Source organism: Colletotrichum graminicola (assembly GCF_000149035.1).
Source record: "Colletotrichum graminicola M1.001 genomic scaffold supercont1.33, whole genome shotgun sequence".
NCBI lineage: Eukaryota > Fungi > Ascomycota > Sordariomycetes > Glomerellales > Glomerellaceae > Colletotrichum > Colletotrichum graminicola.
In genome coordinates this window covers 340085-354259 of record NW_007361037.1, presented here as the reverse complement: position 1 = coordinate 354259, position 14175 = coordinate 340085, and the positions used below count along the sequence as shown (strand labels likewise).

The 14175-nt window shown below is 55.0% G+C and overlaps 6 protein-coding genes and 1 non-coding gene across 7 annotated transcripts; 3 read left to right on the top strand and 4 right to left on the bottom strand.

The window, feature by feature from the left end:
- Positions 1 to 1808: 1808 nt before the first annotated feature.
- On the bottom strand, positions 1809 to 2104 carry GLRG_07629 (uncharacterized protein; the record flags this gene model as incomplete). The annotated part of the gene is made up of 2 exons (XM_008098444.1): positions 1809 to 1961; positions 2024 to 2104. The coding sequence occupies 2 exons, from the start codon at positions 2102 to 2104 to the stop codon at positions 1809 to 1811; spliced, it is 234 nt and encodes a 77-aa protein (XP_008096635.1).
- Positions 2105 to 3563: 1459 nt separating this feature from the next.
- Positions 3564 to 4307, bottom strand: GLRG_07628 (uncharacterized protein; the record flags this gene model as incomplete). The annotated part of the gene is made up of 1 exon (XM_008098443.1): positions 3564 to 4307. The coding sequence occupies one exon, from the start codon at positions 4305 to 4307 to the stop codon at positions 3564 to 3566; it is 744 nt and encodes a 247-aa protein (XP_008096634.1).
- An 858-nt stretch (positions 4308 to 5165) lies between these two features.
- GLRG_13192 lies at positions 5166 to 5247 on the top strand. The gene has a single exon. It is a non-coding gene; the product is annotated as a tRNA-Thr (tRNA).
- A 201-nt stretch (positions 5248 to 5448) lies between these two features.
- On the bottom strand, positions 5449 to 7066 carry GLRG_07627 (uncharacterized protein; the record flags this gene model as incomplete). The annotated part of the gene is made up of 3 exons (XM_008098442.1): positions 5449 to 6159; positions 6305 to 6704; positions 6951 to 7066. The coding sequence occupies 3 exons, from the start codon at positions 7064 to 7066 to the stop codon at positions 5449 to 5451; spliced, it is 1227 nt and encodes a 408-aa protein (XP_008096633.1).
- A 1693-nt stretch (positions 7067 to 8759) lies between these two features.
- On the top strand, positions 8760 to 9574 carry GLRG_07626 (GMP synthase domain-containing protein; the record flags this gene model as incomplete). The annotated part of the gene is made up of 3 exons (XM_008098441.1): positions 8760 to 8809; positions 8863 to 9367; positions 9452 to 9574. The coding sequence occupies 3 exons, from the start codon at positions 8760 to 8762 to the stop codon at positions 9572 to 9574; spliced, it is 678 nt and encodes a 225-aa protein (XP_008096632.1).
- A 773-nt stretch (positions 9575 to 10347) lies between these two features.
- On the bottom strand, positions 10348 to 10788 carry GLRG_07625 (uncharacterized protein; the record flags this gene model as incomplete). Its single annotated transcript, XM_008098440.1, has 1 exon — positions 10348 to 10788. One exon carries the CDS (start codon positions 10786 to 10788, stop codon positions 10348 to 10350), a length of 441 nt encoding a protein of 146 aa, XP_008096631.1.
- Positions 10789 to 12408: 1620 nt separating this feature from the next.
- Positions 12409 to 13094, top strand: GLRG_07624 (uncharacterized protein; the record flags this gene model as incomplete). Its single annotated transcript, XM_008098439.1, has 3 exons — positions 12409 to 12495; positions 12575 to 12719; positions 12805 to 13094. 3 exons carry the CDS (start codon positions 12409 to 12411, stop codon positions 13092 to 13094), a joined length of 522 nt encoding a protein of 173 aa, XP_008096630.1.
- Positions 13095 to 14175: the final 1081 nt, after the last annotated feature.

Sequence of the window (14175 nt, the reverse complement as noted above, 5' to 3'; positions counted from 1 at the left end):
TCTCAATCGGGGTAATAGAGAGCTAATCCTCAACGCCCGTTAGGCGCCACAAACAACTCGTTGTAAACCGCATTGACACGCCGCGGGTGTCCGAAGACAGTCGGACGCCATGCGAAAGTGCCTACAGCCGTATGTTTCCACAGTGGTTAGCGTCGACAGGTCGGTCGGTTGATCTGTGCACGGATACAATGTACGAGAGCTCGGGCACACCCATCTTGAACGTGTCGGCATACCTTTTCTCGACGCACAACCTCTGGCAAGAATCTTATATAGTCACCGCGTGCAGTTTATCATCCTAGGACGGCTTGACTGACTCTTATTTATGCACCGTCACCGGCATGGACGGCGTCGTGCGGCGCTGGGACCTGCGCGCGCAGGACTCGGGCCTCGTCAAGGAGTGGCGCGGCCACCGCGGCGACGGCGAGGGCGGCGGCGTCCTGGGCTTCGTGCAGGGCGAGACGGGGGAGAGGATCGTCACCGCCGGCGACGACGGCGTCGTCCTGGTCTTTGAGGCCTAGTTATCCCCCGGGGGGGAATGGATGGGCCCTGCGTCTCTGGGTGTTTGATTTGGCCGGCGGCTTCCTGGCATGATGATGAAGATGGGATAGATAAAAAGACGAATGGTTTCCGCAACTGCAACGAAACCGCGCGTGGGTGTGACGATGGCTCGGAATACCTCATGAATAGGAGTTTCACATATTACTAGCACATATTTTTTTTTCTTCCCCTTTGGATGTCTCTTGCGCGCCTGGCCCGCTCTTGATTTGCGTCTCATTCTTTGTGTGTGTTTGACAGGCGTGTCCCGTTTGGTGTCTTACAACAGAAGCTTGGAGAAGGGTCCGAAGCGGCCGACCGAGACATGCATCCTTTTTGAGTTCGTCCCAAGAGCCTTGGTTGAGCTTGATAACGTAGACCGTTTCCGTCCGACGGCCGCGGATCTGGCAATTCCTTTTGTACTTTGCCTCTTTACTGTTCGGGGGGGGTGGCTTCATATCATCAAAATTCTCCCAGCCGTAAAAAGCGCACCTGAATCTGACCTTGTCCCCTCCAACCCTCGCCGTCGACTGCCCCCCCAATACGTGATGAACGGCCCCTTGGTCACGGACGGTCTGAGGAGCGACCAGGCCCTCGGCCTCGCCCTCGTGATCTGCGGCGTCTTGGAGTTCCCGCTGGCCTGCTTACTCCTGGCGTGCTCCTGGCTGTCGTGGGAGTCCATCATCCGACGTGAGTAGTCTTTTTTCGTTCCGTCTCGATACGCGCGGCAGGGAGGCGCGTGGGGATTAAGTAGCTGATGATGGTCCAGTATACGCACTGCTCGGGATATACCCGTTCCTCGACCGCATCGCCGGGCCGGTGGCTCGACACTTTCTCCTGGAGACCTGGCGGGGCTCCTGAAGGGTATTCGTTCACTGCGTGTGTGCCGCAAAAACGTGGCCGGAACTATGCTCGTCATTCCCTCCCTAGCAAACCTTATCCAGGACACCAAAAGACCGGCCAATCTGCTACTACACCATTTTACTTTACGAAATAGATTCGAAAGGATTAAGTTGTTTGAAACCATACAAAACCTTTGATGGATAATAGTTGCCATTCACGAATTGTTAATATAACGAACAACATCGAAAGCAGTCATTGCTGCCAAGATATCACACTAGATGACCAAGGTTTATAATAATTATTCATATTCTCATTATGACTACCTCGTCGTAGTCACCACCAGACGGCGCTCCGAATCATGATGGTTGGTGGTCATCCTCTCTCCGGTTTCCATGTCGTTACCCTCAAGCTTCCCGTACTTGGGAGTAAACTTATTTGGTGTTTTTCCAGCCGCCCTGGCCAGCGTCAGGATGACTGGCAAAAGGTTCGCTCAAGCCGCCGCTGGCGGGCAGACCGTCGATGGCAAGGCCCTTCTCGCCCTCAGGGAGCGGCGCGGTCTTATCGGCGCGGTCAACGTGGGGGTCCTGGGTAACCACCAGGTCAGTACGTGTTGTTAGGCCCAAAGGCGAGGACGGACAAGGCTTACCTTGACCTCCCCGGCGCCGTGGACAATGTTGTGACCAGGCTCGATGGCGTTGTCAGATCGTCCGGTTCCGTCGCGAGGCATGATGGGTGATTGGTATATGGATGGTCGGTAGAAGAGATTGGCTGTTGATGATGGAAGTGAGACTTTGTGGAAGAATTGATGGATGTTTCGCTTTTGAGGTATCGATGATGTAGTGAAGATGGAATTCGAGAGGGGTTTCGAGGCGGCTGAAGCAGTTTCTTTAAATGAAGGATTTCTGACGGTCGAGGCCGTCAACTGCCCTACGTACCCAGAGGGATTAGAAGCTATGAGCTCGACTTTACGTCACTCGTCCGTACCTGCCGCTGAGCTCCTACACTATAACTATACTAGGTACATGTACTACGCATACATATCTACCTAGGTACCTAGTATCTGTGTATCTGTATGCGGCTGCACGGGAGAAAATTACATATTGTACATGTACGTAGATAGGTATCTTGCTGTAGAGGTCACCAGGAGGCTAGATCTCTCCTGGATCAGTTGTTCACGGCCCCAGCGCCAAACGTCATGATGTGGGGAATGATGCTGCCCACCCACATCAGATCGTCAGATCGGTGCCGTCCCTGGCTCCCGTAGCGTCACCTCTGCCGCCACTGCTACCTACCGTAGTGTACCGGTATCCAGGTACTAAGGTACCTAAGCACCCTACCTCTCTCTTGGTAGGTACATTCGTACAGCAGTACCCACCCGTTCCTGTGCACAAGGTAGGTACCTGAGGTGGTGTACTCACTCCTCCACTGCAGCCTCGGAGGGAATGTCCCGCATCGCGTGCTTTGGCCGACAAGCCATCTGCTCCATCCTCTTCCCCAACATCATCTCTCATCATTTCGTGGTTTCTCCATGACTCGGACTGGGTCGCCAGGGCACGGTCTTTGGCCGATGACGACAATTATTTCAACCCATCCGGTAATGGCTCGCAGCAATCGGTTCTTGCGCCATGTCGATGCTTCTTAACCTCTGCTTGTGGTACTTCTCGCTTCACTTGGGGTGAACAAGCCCATCATGCCGCCGGCTTGACGAGCCGTTGAGCATAGTTGGAAGCGACCAAGCATGACGAGACATCGTTTTCACCTCCAACCCACCAAGGCGACCCGGCTATGTGCAGTCAATGGTTCCGGGGCGGTCTGGCATCGATGGTGCGTAAGTGATAAGTGCTCATAGTACTGGAAAGGAGCTTACATGTAACGGAATATTCTTTCGGCCCCTCCAGCACAGGCCGCAATCAATACATCACTTTAACGGAAACGAAAGCCTGACCCCGAGATGCAGTCTGTTTGCGCCCCGGCCAGACCCTCACCCTGTCCGCCCTGAGAAGGGTATTCTAGACCTCGGCAAACAATCATTCACGCTGGCCGGCGCCCAAGGGCCCGCTGTCAAACGCCCGAGTTGTACCCCGGGCAGGCTTCGCCTCGATAACATCACGCTGCGCTTCTTGGGTCGGAACGAAACACGTTGAATATCGATGCAGGCGTTCATTACGACATAACTATGGGCAACCTTAGGTGCTGCTGGTAGCGATGAGCTGCGACAGGCCGAGGACCTGAGCGGTGGTGATCTCCGTGGCAGACGTTTCCCAGCCCTCGTCGAACGGCAGCCTCTCCTCCTCGAAGACGACCTTCATCCACTGCAGCGGCGCCGCGGGCTCGCTGAAGCTCTGCCCGATGGTGCCGAGGATCACGGCGGACTCGCCCAGGGACACGGTGACTTGGCTGGTGGGCAGGTCGAACTGCGGGTTCGTGGCCTTGGCGGTCGCGATGCGCTTGCTGCGCGCCGCCGCCATGGTCTTGTAGTCGACCTTTGCATCCGCCGACGCGCCTGCCTCGAGGTACCCCCTGGTCTCGGCCCAGACGGTTTCGTTGAACGTCTTTGCGTCGCCCGTGACGGCGAAGTCGGCGCGCGACAGGCTGCCGTCGTGCTCGATGACTTTGTGCTTGGCGATGTCGTCGAGGTTGAAGGTGTTCGGGTCTCCTGTCGTCGACGTCGCGAACGCGGGCGTGCCGAGGGTGCGCACGAGGCTCTCGTTGAAGTGCAGCGCCGTCCCGAGGCCGCTGATTAGGTCCGCCATGCTGATCTCCTTACCGGTGCGGGGCAGGTAGCCGTGGTTCGCGAGCGAGTTGAGCATCGGGCAGGGGCCGCGGACGGCGTCGGCTCCGGGAGCCAGCCACGGGTGAGCAGCAACGGCGGCAGTGTTGGCGTTGGCGGACATGGTGACGGCGGCGGCAAGGACTGCCGAGGGGCGCATATGGAAGGATCTTTTATGTGTTTGCGGGGCAGAGGAATAACAGAGGCACGAGAACGAGTGTGGGAGTTGGACTGGTGATGCTCAGACAAAGAGTGTGATGGTCTTGCTGTGCCGCTCTGTGAAACGAATGTGGTCTACCGAGGACGAAGTGGTGAGCAAGAGGCAAGATCAAAAGTGAGAGAGACGATGGAGGTTTTATACACTCTTCTCGACTGGAGTCTATAAACAAACACTCGGCATATGGGACCGGACCTTTTACCCACATAAATAAAGGGGACACTCGTCTAAAGCCATCACCAGCGGCAACCACGAGGGACGCAACGATACCGACCCGTTCCTCATAGCCCCGGGCAGTAGCCGGGCTCTCTCCCACACGTACACGTACTTGGACGCCGCAAGTCGGCTAATGAATGGCCCTCACTGGCGCCGGTGCGAAAACAAGGGATGGATGTGCAAGCTATGCCCATATGACCAGGGCTTGCCGGTGGAAGCGTGATCATTTCCTGATTCTCCTTAGAGGGTCCCAGTTGTTCAATCTAGATGGCATGAATGCTCCCCTTGGCGTGCGAATGACCTTTCCCGAGGCTGTCATTGGGTGGGGTGGAGGGCGCGGCTCTGTTCAACAGTGTATAATTGAGTTTGCAGGCGACGGCTTGGCAATCTAGTCACCCAAATAACCTACCGAGTAAGATAAGGTGGGAGGGATATCCCGTGAGGTGCAATATGGCGTTTCCGGGTGCGCATTACCTCGGCGGGGGGAAACTGAGTGATGCAGAGGGGCAAGATGTGGGGCCCGGATGAGATCTCCTCTCCATAGGTTTCATTCGTGGCAATCTCATCAATCACAACCAACTAAATGCCTTGTTGGCTAAGTGGTATAGCGTCTCACTAGTACTCTAGTGTCATGAGAAGATCGGCGGTTCGATTCCGCCACGAGGCAATTCCTTTTGCCGGTTGTGCCATTTTGACTTGTATCAATCGTCTGGATAGTGTAGGTAGGCAGTAAGTAGGTAGACAGACAGACAGTTTCATAGATATGTGTGACGATCGATCAATATAGTGGCATTCGTAGAAAAGGCATTCATTCATTCATATAGGCAGTAGTCTCATGTAACAACTCCACAGTCTCGTAATGCAGCCTTCACCTCGCACCACAGCTTCCGCACCCGCCCTCTCCTCCGCAGCCACCGCCGCACCCGCTCCCACACCCGGCAGCACCCTCGACCGAAGGACAGCAGCTGTCAGGATGGTTGCCGCAGTCGCCGCACCGCGGGAACGCGAGGTCTGCAAGCGGCAGAATACCGGCCGCTGCCGCCTCCTCCTTCTGCAGCGCCGCGTCCACGACGCCACCGTCGACGCCCGCACGCCCGCCCTCGCAGGCCCAGCACAGACACGCGTGGTAGGCCTCGCCGTCAAATACATCGGCCCAGAGCTCCTGCATGTCTGCGGCCAGCGCCCCGAGCGTCTCGTCTGCGATCTCGTCGTCGTGGTCGACGAGCCGCCCCGCCACGGCGCGCTTCGAGAAGGCGAGGTACCGCGCCGGGCTGAGCTGGTGGGTGTGCCAGACGAGGTCGATGTCGAGGGTGGGCACCATGACGGTGCGCGGGTGCGCGGCGATGAGCTGGAAGAAGCGCGCGTACCGGGCCCGGGAGCGGGCGAGCGTCGAGGCGAGCGACGGGCTGCGCAGCCAGGCGTGGCGGGCCATCTTGGTCGAGAAGGAGAGCTGGCGCCGGATGGCGGCGGCGAGGGGGTAGGTGAACAGCGGGGTGCCCGTCGGGGAGCGGTGGGTGAAGACGCCGGTGTGGGCTGCGGAGAGGGAGGGGAGGTCGATGTCGGGCATCGTCAGGTTTGACTGTCGTTGGTGGTCAGCGACGAGTTCTTCTTGTTATTCGTGACTCTCTCTCTCTCTCTCCCTCCTTCCTTTGCACACACACACACACACACACACACACACACACACATCACCCCGCCTGACTCTATGAAGGACAAGAACTCACAATCTCGGACCACTTCAGGCCGTCCAGTCCCAGCCGCCCGCCGAGCTCGATGAAGCGCGCGTACGCCCTGGGGTGCAGCATCAGGGCGTGCCACGCCATGAGCACGTCAACCGGCGGCATCCGCTCCGCCGGCCTCGGGCCGCTGGCGCTCCACGCCTCGAAGCGCGCGACGGCGCGGTCGCAGTACGAGTCCCAGGCCGCCTCCGGGGCGAGACCCGCCGCGGCAGCGAGCAGCCGGACGGTGCCGTGGAGAGCGACAAAGGTCTCGAGGAGCTGCAGGTGGGCGGCGCAATCGACGGCCGAGGGCAGCTCGCGGAGCGAGGCGGCGGGGTCGGAGGCAGCCTGCGTCTGGGCTGCGAGGTCCGGCTTCGAGGCCTGTCGGAGCTCGGCCGGAGGGGTCCTGGTGGAGCTTGTGTTAACCGGGGTTCTCGAAGGGGCTGAGAGAGAGAGAGAGAGAGAGAGAGAGAGAGAAAGACTTGACGAACTGGTTGGAGAGGGTGATGGCTGGCATGTTGGCGGCTCGTAGGATCCGGTCCTGTAAGAATGATTCGGGGTACGTAGGATCGAACTTGATCCGCGCGGGTGTTCTTCTACTAGAGTCTGTAGATTCTCGATTGGCTCTGGGTATTTTTACAACACTATATACGCAACGAGAACGAGATGCCGAGAAGCTTCGTCGACTTTAAACAACATGCACAGCGGAAAGGAGAAGAGGGAGCGGCAGCTGGTCTTCTTATCGGCACGACGCTTGACGGCCAACATGGAAGGGGGGGTTACTACTAGAGCTTTATCTCGCTGCATCGTTGCACATGACAAGCAGTAGCCTTGTGACCAGCCGCCGCGAATCCCAAAACGGCATGGAGGTGAGCAGGTTTCAGGACGCCAGCGCGAGACGGACCTGGCGGTGAGGAAGACGTGATTGGCGGGGTGCTCGACTCAGACGGCACAGAAGGCAAGGGAAAGATGGAGGAGGAAGTGGAAACTTGCGCATATCCACAAGTCGCTTGAAGAGTCGGAAGCGGGCGTCGGGGGTTCAGGCGCGGCCCCACGCATGTTGGTTCAGCGTTTGGTTCAAGCAAGATCCGCCGGGTAGCTGGGGTAAGCTAGGTAGGCAGCTATGCAACTTCAGGTGACTAACCAACTACCAACTAAGGCAATTGGGGGGGGGAGGGGGGACTCGGGATGGAAGGTGGTGGGTGGGGGTTTGCTTGTGCTTTCTCCAACTGCCACTTCTTCATCTCTTCTCACCTCTTCACATCGCCCAGAAGAGCGAACGGTCCGATGCGGCGAGGTAGTGTGACAGATAATGATGGAACACCTCGTCATCTAACCATAATTGTCCTGCCTCGAGTGGCGGGTTGTGGAAGAGAGTGTGTTTGTCCGATGAACCAGCCGCCAAGCTCCGAGTCAGGACGGACGCTGCCGTAGCATTCACAAGCAAACATCCCAACTTGCCAACCTTATCGAGGAAACAAACACACACACACACACACACACACACACACACAAACACACACGCGGCCCGTCTCGACACCCTTCTGAATCACCCACTCCCCTACACAGGGCCGTCGTCCGCCACCGGCTCAAGACCAGGTAGGGATGCCGCACATTGGTGGCTGTTTCCTTACTATGTATTCCTATCTGGTCAAATGGGGTTCGCAACCGCATTACAACTCCCAAGCTAGCTCCCATGTCGCCGAAGTTGTGAAGTGACATGTTTTTTACGGTACATCTTTGAGTGCCATCTATGGGTATCATGAGATGTGGTAGAAGGGCTACAAGTCCAGGGCGGTCGAGCTCAGGAGGAAATAGGAGGTGGGGATAGGCAATAGTAAAGGGCAATAAGGAGAATTTAGAATAGACAAGGCAAGGACACAGGGGGAGAGTGGAAAAACTTTCTTTTACTTTGCACCTGGACGGCCAGGAACGCACAGACAGAAGGTAAGAACGATTTAGCCTTAGCATAGATAGATTACTCCTAGGGTACTAGGAGGAGAGGAGACTTCTTCTTATCATCATCATCAGAGTGAGCAATTAGAACGACAGTCTCCTTGCGCAAACTCAACAGCTCCGACACGCCCACGCATTCACATCCGGTCAAGCACAAAACATGGCCAGCATTACCGAAATGAGCTACCTAAAGCCTTTACTGTTGTTGCAAGCACAAAGAACAGCGAATATGCCGCAATTGCCCATCAGACCAAGCCAGTTTATGGCGTTTAATTCCACCCTGAGCTTAAACACACGCCAAGAGGCAGTAAGATCCTTTATAACTTTAGTGTTGACATTTATAAAGCGCAACCTAACTAGGTTATAAGCAATTTTATTAAGAAGGAGATTATCTATATTAGACATCTTGTTAGTAATTATGCCCAAGTTGTTAGCACTATCAGTAGAGGAGTTAATTCTACTGTTGCTGCTAAGCGTATAAAGGAAGCAATTAGCGATCGCTTCCATGCGATTCTGGTTGACAACAGAGTTATACGTCTTAACGAGTACGAGCAGGTAAAGGAGACGCTCTAGAAGCACCTCGGCATCAACCTGACGGTTGTTAATAGAGCTGAGCTGTTCCTTGGTCGTCCCAAGGGCGTCACAGAGCCGGAGAAGAAGCGCAAAATCATTAGTGGAACATTCATCAACCTCTTCGAGAAGGAGGCAGAGAACACTCCCAATGCTGGCGCAGTCGAGTGGTTCCTCCAGGGCACTCTTTACCCCGATGTTATCGAGTCGCTTTCGTTCAAGGGCCCCAGCGCGACCATCAAGGCCCATCATAATGTCGCAGGTCTGCCCGACACGCTTGAGTTGAAACTCATTGAGCCGTTACGGGAACTTTTCAAGGATGAAGTCCGAAGTTTCGGCAGGGAGCTTGGCATCCACGACGATCTCATCATGCGACATCCTTTCCCGGGCCCCGGAATCGCCATCAGAATTCTTGGAGAGGTCACACCGGAGCGCATGGCAATTGCCCGAGCTGCTGACAACATCTTCATTTCGATGATCAAGGAAGCTGGCATCTACGATCAGATGTCCCAAAGCTATGCTGGCCTGGATACCAATGGAGCCGTGGGTGTGCAGGGTGACGCCAGAGTCTATAGCTACATTGTTATTCTCCGCGCTGTGCAGACTGCAGACTTGATGAGTTGCTAGCCTTTTGAGTTCGACTTTAACCTCCTGAAGATCTCGACACGTATCGTCAACGAGGTTGAGGGTGTCTCGCGTGTCGTGTATGACAATACCAGCAAGCCGCCCGGAACAATTGAGCTTGAATAGAGTACATTAGACCATATACTCCCTGATGCGTGAATGTGGTCGGCCCGGATGCTATGGTGACTGCAACAGTAGCCACGACACCCGGAACGGACTGTCCGTCGACAGGGGTCATCAAAGATGATGCCGTCGAGGGTGAGCGGCCTGCCAGCGCTGATCGAGCTCGCGGCATTTTCCTGCGACGCAACATGAAGACGAATGGGGTGGCAGAGAATGTCGCGAACACGGGGTAGTCGCCGCAGAGGGCATGGAACGTGAGTCCTACTCCTGACAGTGAGAGCTATTTATGGATATCATTAGATGCGGTAGAGGGGCTACAAGTCCAGGGCGGTCGAGCTCTGGAGGGAATAGGAAGTGGGAATGGGCAGTGGTAAAGGACAATGCTGGTATCCATCCATGGCTGACGGCCGATGGCATCCTGATGGTAAGAAAAAGCTGTGGGATTCCTTGGACAACTTGTCAATTCTACTAATGGTTAACTGCACTATTCCGATGCTCTGCCATGCCATGCCATGCTACGCTATGCTATCCGTTCCGAGCTCGAGAAAACCCCCCTCAACAACCAGTGTCAAACGCAACCCCTTCTTGGTCTACCCGGCCTGCGAGACTTCAAGACCACAGCTCGCGCCGGCGCCGCCTGGCTGCTGAACCCCCCCATGCTGCCATGGCAATCACGATTCCATAGACTTCCTGTGCTCCGCACCTGCCGTTCATCGTCCATCGCTTCCGAGGATGCCTGCATCGTAGCCTCGGCGCTCTTATACCGAATGAGAAACCTAGGCGAAGTCCGAATCGTCATCGGAGCCGTACCCCTCAAAGCCGCTGTCCGAGACAGAGAGCTGGCCGTTCTTAGCAGTGTCGTCAATGTCCAAGCCGTTGAGATTGATACCGACACCCTCGTCCTCGACAGGGGAGTCAAGGTCGGGGTGGATGTCGACGTGGACGCCGTTGGTCTGGGGATCCTGTTGAACTCCACCACCATCATGGGATTTGTCCTCTTCGGCACAGCCGATCTGCCCCTGGAGAGACTCGACGAGCTTGGTCAGCTCATCGACGCGGGCCTGGGCGATGACGATCTCGGTCTGGTCCAGCTCCTTGAGCTCCTCGAGGCGCTTGATCTTGGCCTGCGCCTGCGCCAGGGCTTGCTTGAGCTGGCAGATCTCGGTCTGGTCGAGGTCGGCCATGGCGGTGGCCTGCTCGAGGAGGTCGGAGGCCATGTTGAAGGAAGGTAGGACTTTGAGGGGGTTGAGATGTCTTGGTGCTGGGAGGAAGTTGTTGATGAGAGGGGAGGGGAGGTGGGGGTCCGGCCGCCTGTTCAGTGGTGTGGGATGTGGGAAGTGTCTTTTGTTGTACTTGAGGCTTGTGGCCTGTACAAAGAATGTTGAGATATCTTGATCTTTTCTAAAAGGTGTGCTGTGAAGTTCTGCTTTGTGAGTGAGATGTCAGTGAGAGAGTCCAGGGAAGGGGATTGTCTCCCTTTTTATAGGAGTTGAGAAAGACGGGAGGCTACCCAGTCGGGGCGGGCTTGGAACAAGTGAATCGTCGCATATCGAGACGTTCATGGCGATTTAGAGCTTGGACGAAGTGAATCGTCACATACCAAGACGTCCCTGGCGATTCAGAGATGGAGCCAAAAGTTGCCGATCACCAAGATCAACCGCCTTTGGCCCAGAGGACGTTTTGTGGCCTTGGATGGGTAAAGGACAGACGAGGAGAGGAAAGGGACCTACGTGATCCGGGATGAAAGTCGGGAATACAACAATCAGACCTGCTGACTATGGCGTAACTTGAGGCGAAGACAAGATTCTCTGTCAGGTTGTCGAACTTGAAGCAGCAAACTGTTTGTTGGCAAGAGGTTTTGCCGAGTTCTAACTTCGCGCTGATGAAAGTTTCGGAGGTTGATGCGAAAACTGTTGTTGCGTTTCCAGCATCAACGGTATTGAGAGAGATGGAAATTATAGGGAATCAGAGGATAAATCCACAATAAAAAAACACATCTGCTGCCTATTTTCTCTCGTATTTCGGGTCGCAGCCTGCAGTGCTGCCCATCACGTGGTGGGGTTAGATGCCGTCGCGAAGCGGCACATGGAAATATGGGATGAAGATGGGCGGTGAGACGACACAAAACAACAACTTCTCATTCTTATACGACAGGTAGTAGCAATAGCTATTTGTGGGCAAGGTACGAGCTTACTTTTGGGAGCACTCTGGAAGACGCTTGAGAGTATTTAGCAGTGCTCAAGGTTTTATCCCAAGTTGGAGTATATAAAACTTCCAAGTTGTGAGAGCAGTTGTTTTATGTTTGATATTCCTGTCTCCCGGATCCCATGAGAGAGAAGGCTATGAATCCTGTATCCTCAGTAAAGGCCACTCCTTCTAGCTTTCAAGATCCATAAGCCTAGAATGGCCAGCATTTCTACAGGTACCTTTAAACCTAAGAACGTCAACAAAGCTTGGAGGAGAGAAACTTGAAAGAGCAATCCTACAGTGTTCTTGGGTGGCCGACTCGAATCTGCCGGAAAACCGTTGTTGTGATGTTGGTCGGTCACGTGTAGAAAGTCTAGACTCACCCTACGGATACAGTATGTCATTGAGCCCGGGCTTTTTACACATTAATACTGTACTTGCCACCCCTCACCGATCAACTACAAACCCAACGGTCGAGCCGCCCACCCTCATTTTCTTCCAAAGCCTCGGATTCTACCGACTCTCATCAACGATCTACAGCTTTGAACGTCGATATAGGACCCCATAACGACGTCACCACAATATCTTGCGACGATCAAGCTATCGATGAAACAGAGAGACTCGTACAGATTCTCCCGGTGCATCCCTATATGGAGCCTCCAAGAGATGACAAGACGAGTCTAGGGTCCACGGAACCACCCGTAGCATCTGCTGATGCTCTATCTGCATACCGAAAGGTAACGGTCGAATGCAATAAACGCGAAGCACTGTGTGGACACGGATGGACGAAGGCTAACGCACATCGATGAACCCTAGGCCAAGGATTGGGTTTCTGAAAACCCTGGCCAAGCGGCGTGCTACACGGTCGGCGCGGCCAGCCTTGCCGTCGTCGCCGCACCGGCCTTGGTTTCGGCCCCTATATTGACCGCGATGGGATTTGGAGCCCAGGGCGTTATTGCCAGTAAGTGTTTAGCATGAGACGACCGGAACCGCCTGTTGCTATCAGAAATCAGACAGAAGCTGAAGCTGACCTGTACCAACAACAGATTCAGCTGCGGCCGCGGCTCAAGCAAGCATCGGCAACGTCGTGGCACCGAGCCTCTTCTCCACATTTACGAGCGCCGGGATGGCTGGATACGGGGCCGCCATAGTGAACGGTGCAGTGCAGGCCGGCGCCGGTGCTACGGCTGCTGGGTCCGGGGGATATATCGCAGCGAAACGATGGTTTGGAGGGGAGGAGAAGAAGACGGAGTCAGAAGAGGATGATAGAGCGTCGGAAGACAATGGCGACTCTGGCAACGGCTCAAGCAGCAGTCCTAGTCGTCGACGAATCTGACAACGGCTCAAGCAGGACTAGGACTGCTGCTGAGAACGAGGCCTTGGCATGATAACGAAAGCAGACATGTGGATATTAAGCAGAGAGTTTGTAAGGTGACGATGCGGTTTTCGCAAATGCAGATCAGGCTGGTGTTGTTGTGCCTGTCATCCCAGCTGGACTTGACGTTCCAAGGCTGACCTTTTTATCCCGGGAGGCTAACACAAGAAACCTGTCAAGGAAACGTACCTACGACGGTGTGATTAATAGGTTCAGTAATTAAAGCCGAATCTCTTGCCACGCATCTCACATTCTCAAAGCTTCTCAAGGTCTCGACTGGCCTGGACGTGATGCTGACTCGCTTCCAAGGGCGCTACTCCGACCAAGAGTCGAGGGTCATTAACTAATGACTCTCTAGCCCGCTCGCTGGTCTGTGTGGCCTTGGCACTGATCCTAGCTTCCATTCGGGTTCAAATACGGATTTGGGAGGCTTCTGGAACTCTCACCGTAGAACCCGCTTGGGCTGCAGTGTGTACCACAGAGGATGATCTGTTGAGTTGTAATAGAGTGCGGATAGAGTTCCTTGCTGCAAGATACAGAGCCCGGCCAGTGTACGTAATAGCAACAAGGTGGAATAGGCAAGAAAGAAGCTTCGGGAAACTCATCTGCACGATAGGGTGCTCACAAATTCATTGCAAATGTACAATGGGCGCAAAGGAGGTGAAAAAACTGACAGCACTCTGGACGGCCATCTTCATTATATGAGCGTGGTCAATTTGGTTTACGCGACAGCAGGTTTAGTCAACTAGTTCCGAATTTTGAACTCATCAGAGAAGTTAACTAGCTGCAGTTAATGCTGGACCGATGCAGGTGACGACGAGCCCGGGGACGATGCTCGAGTTATCCGGCCGATCTTTGCTAACCCCATGACGGCTAACAAGTCCCACCCTCCACACTGTCCCCGGAAGCTAATGACTAGAAGCTTGTGGACCGATGAGTAGCGTAAGAGCTAGAGAAGAACCGTGTACCTAGAGGGCTGAATCATAGTTTACGATTATCTTCCAGATGCAGGGAGCGGCGTTTTACGTTGGCCGGGATGCGG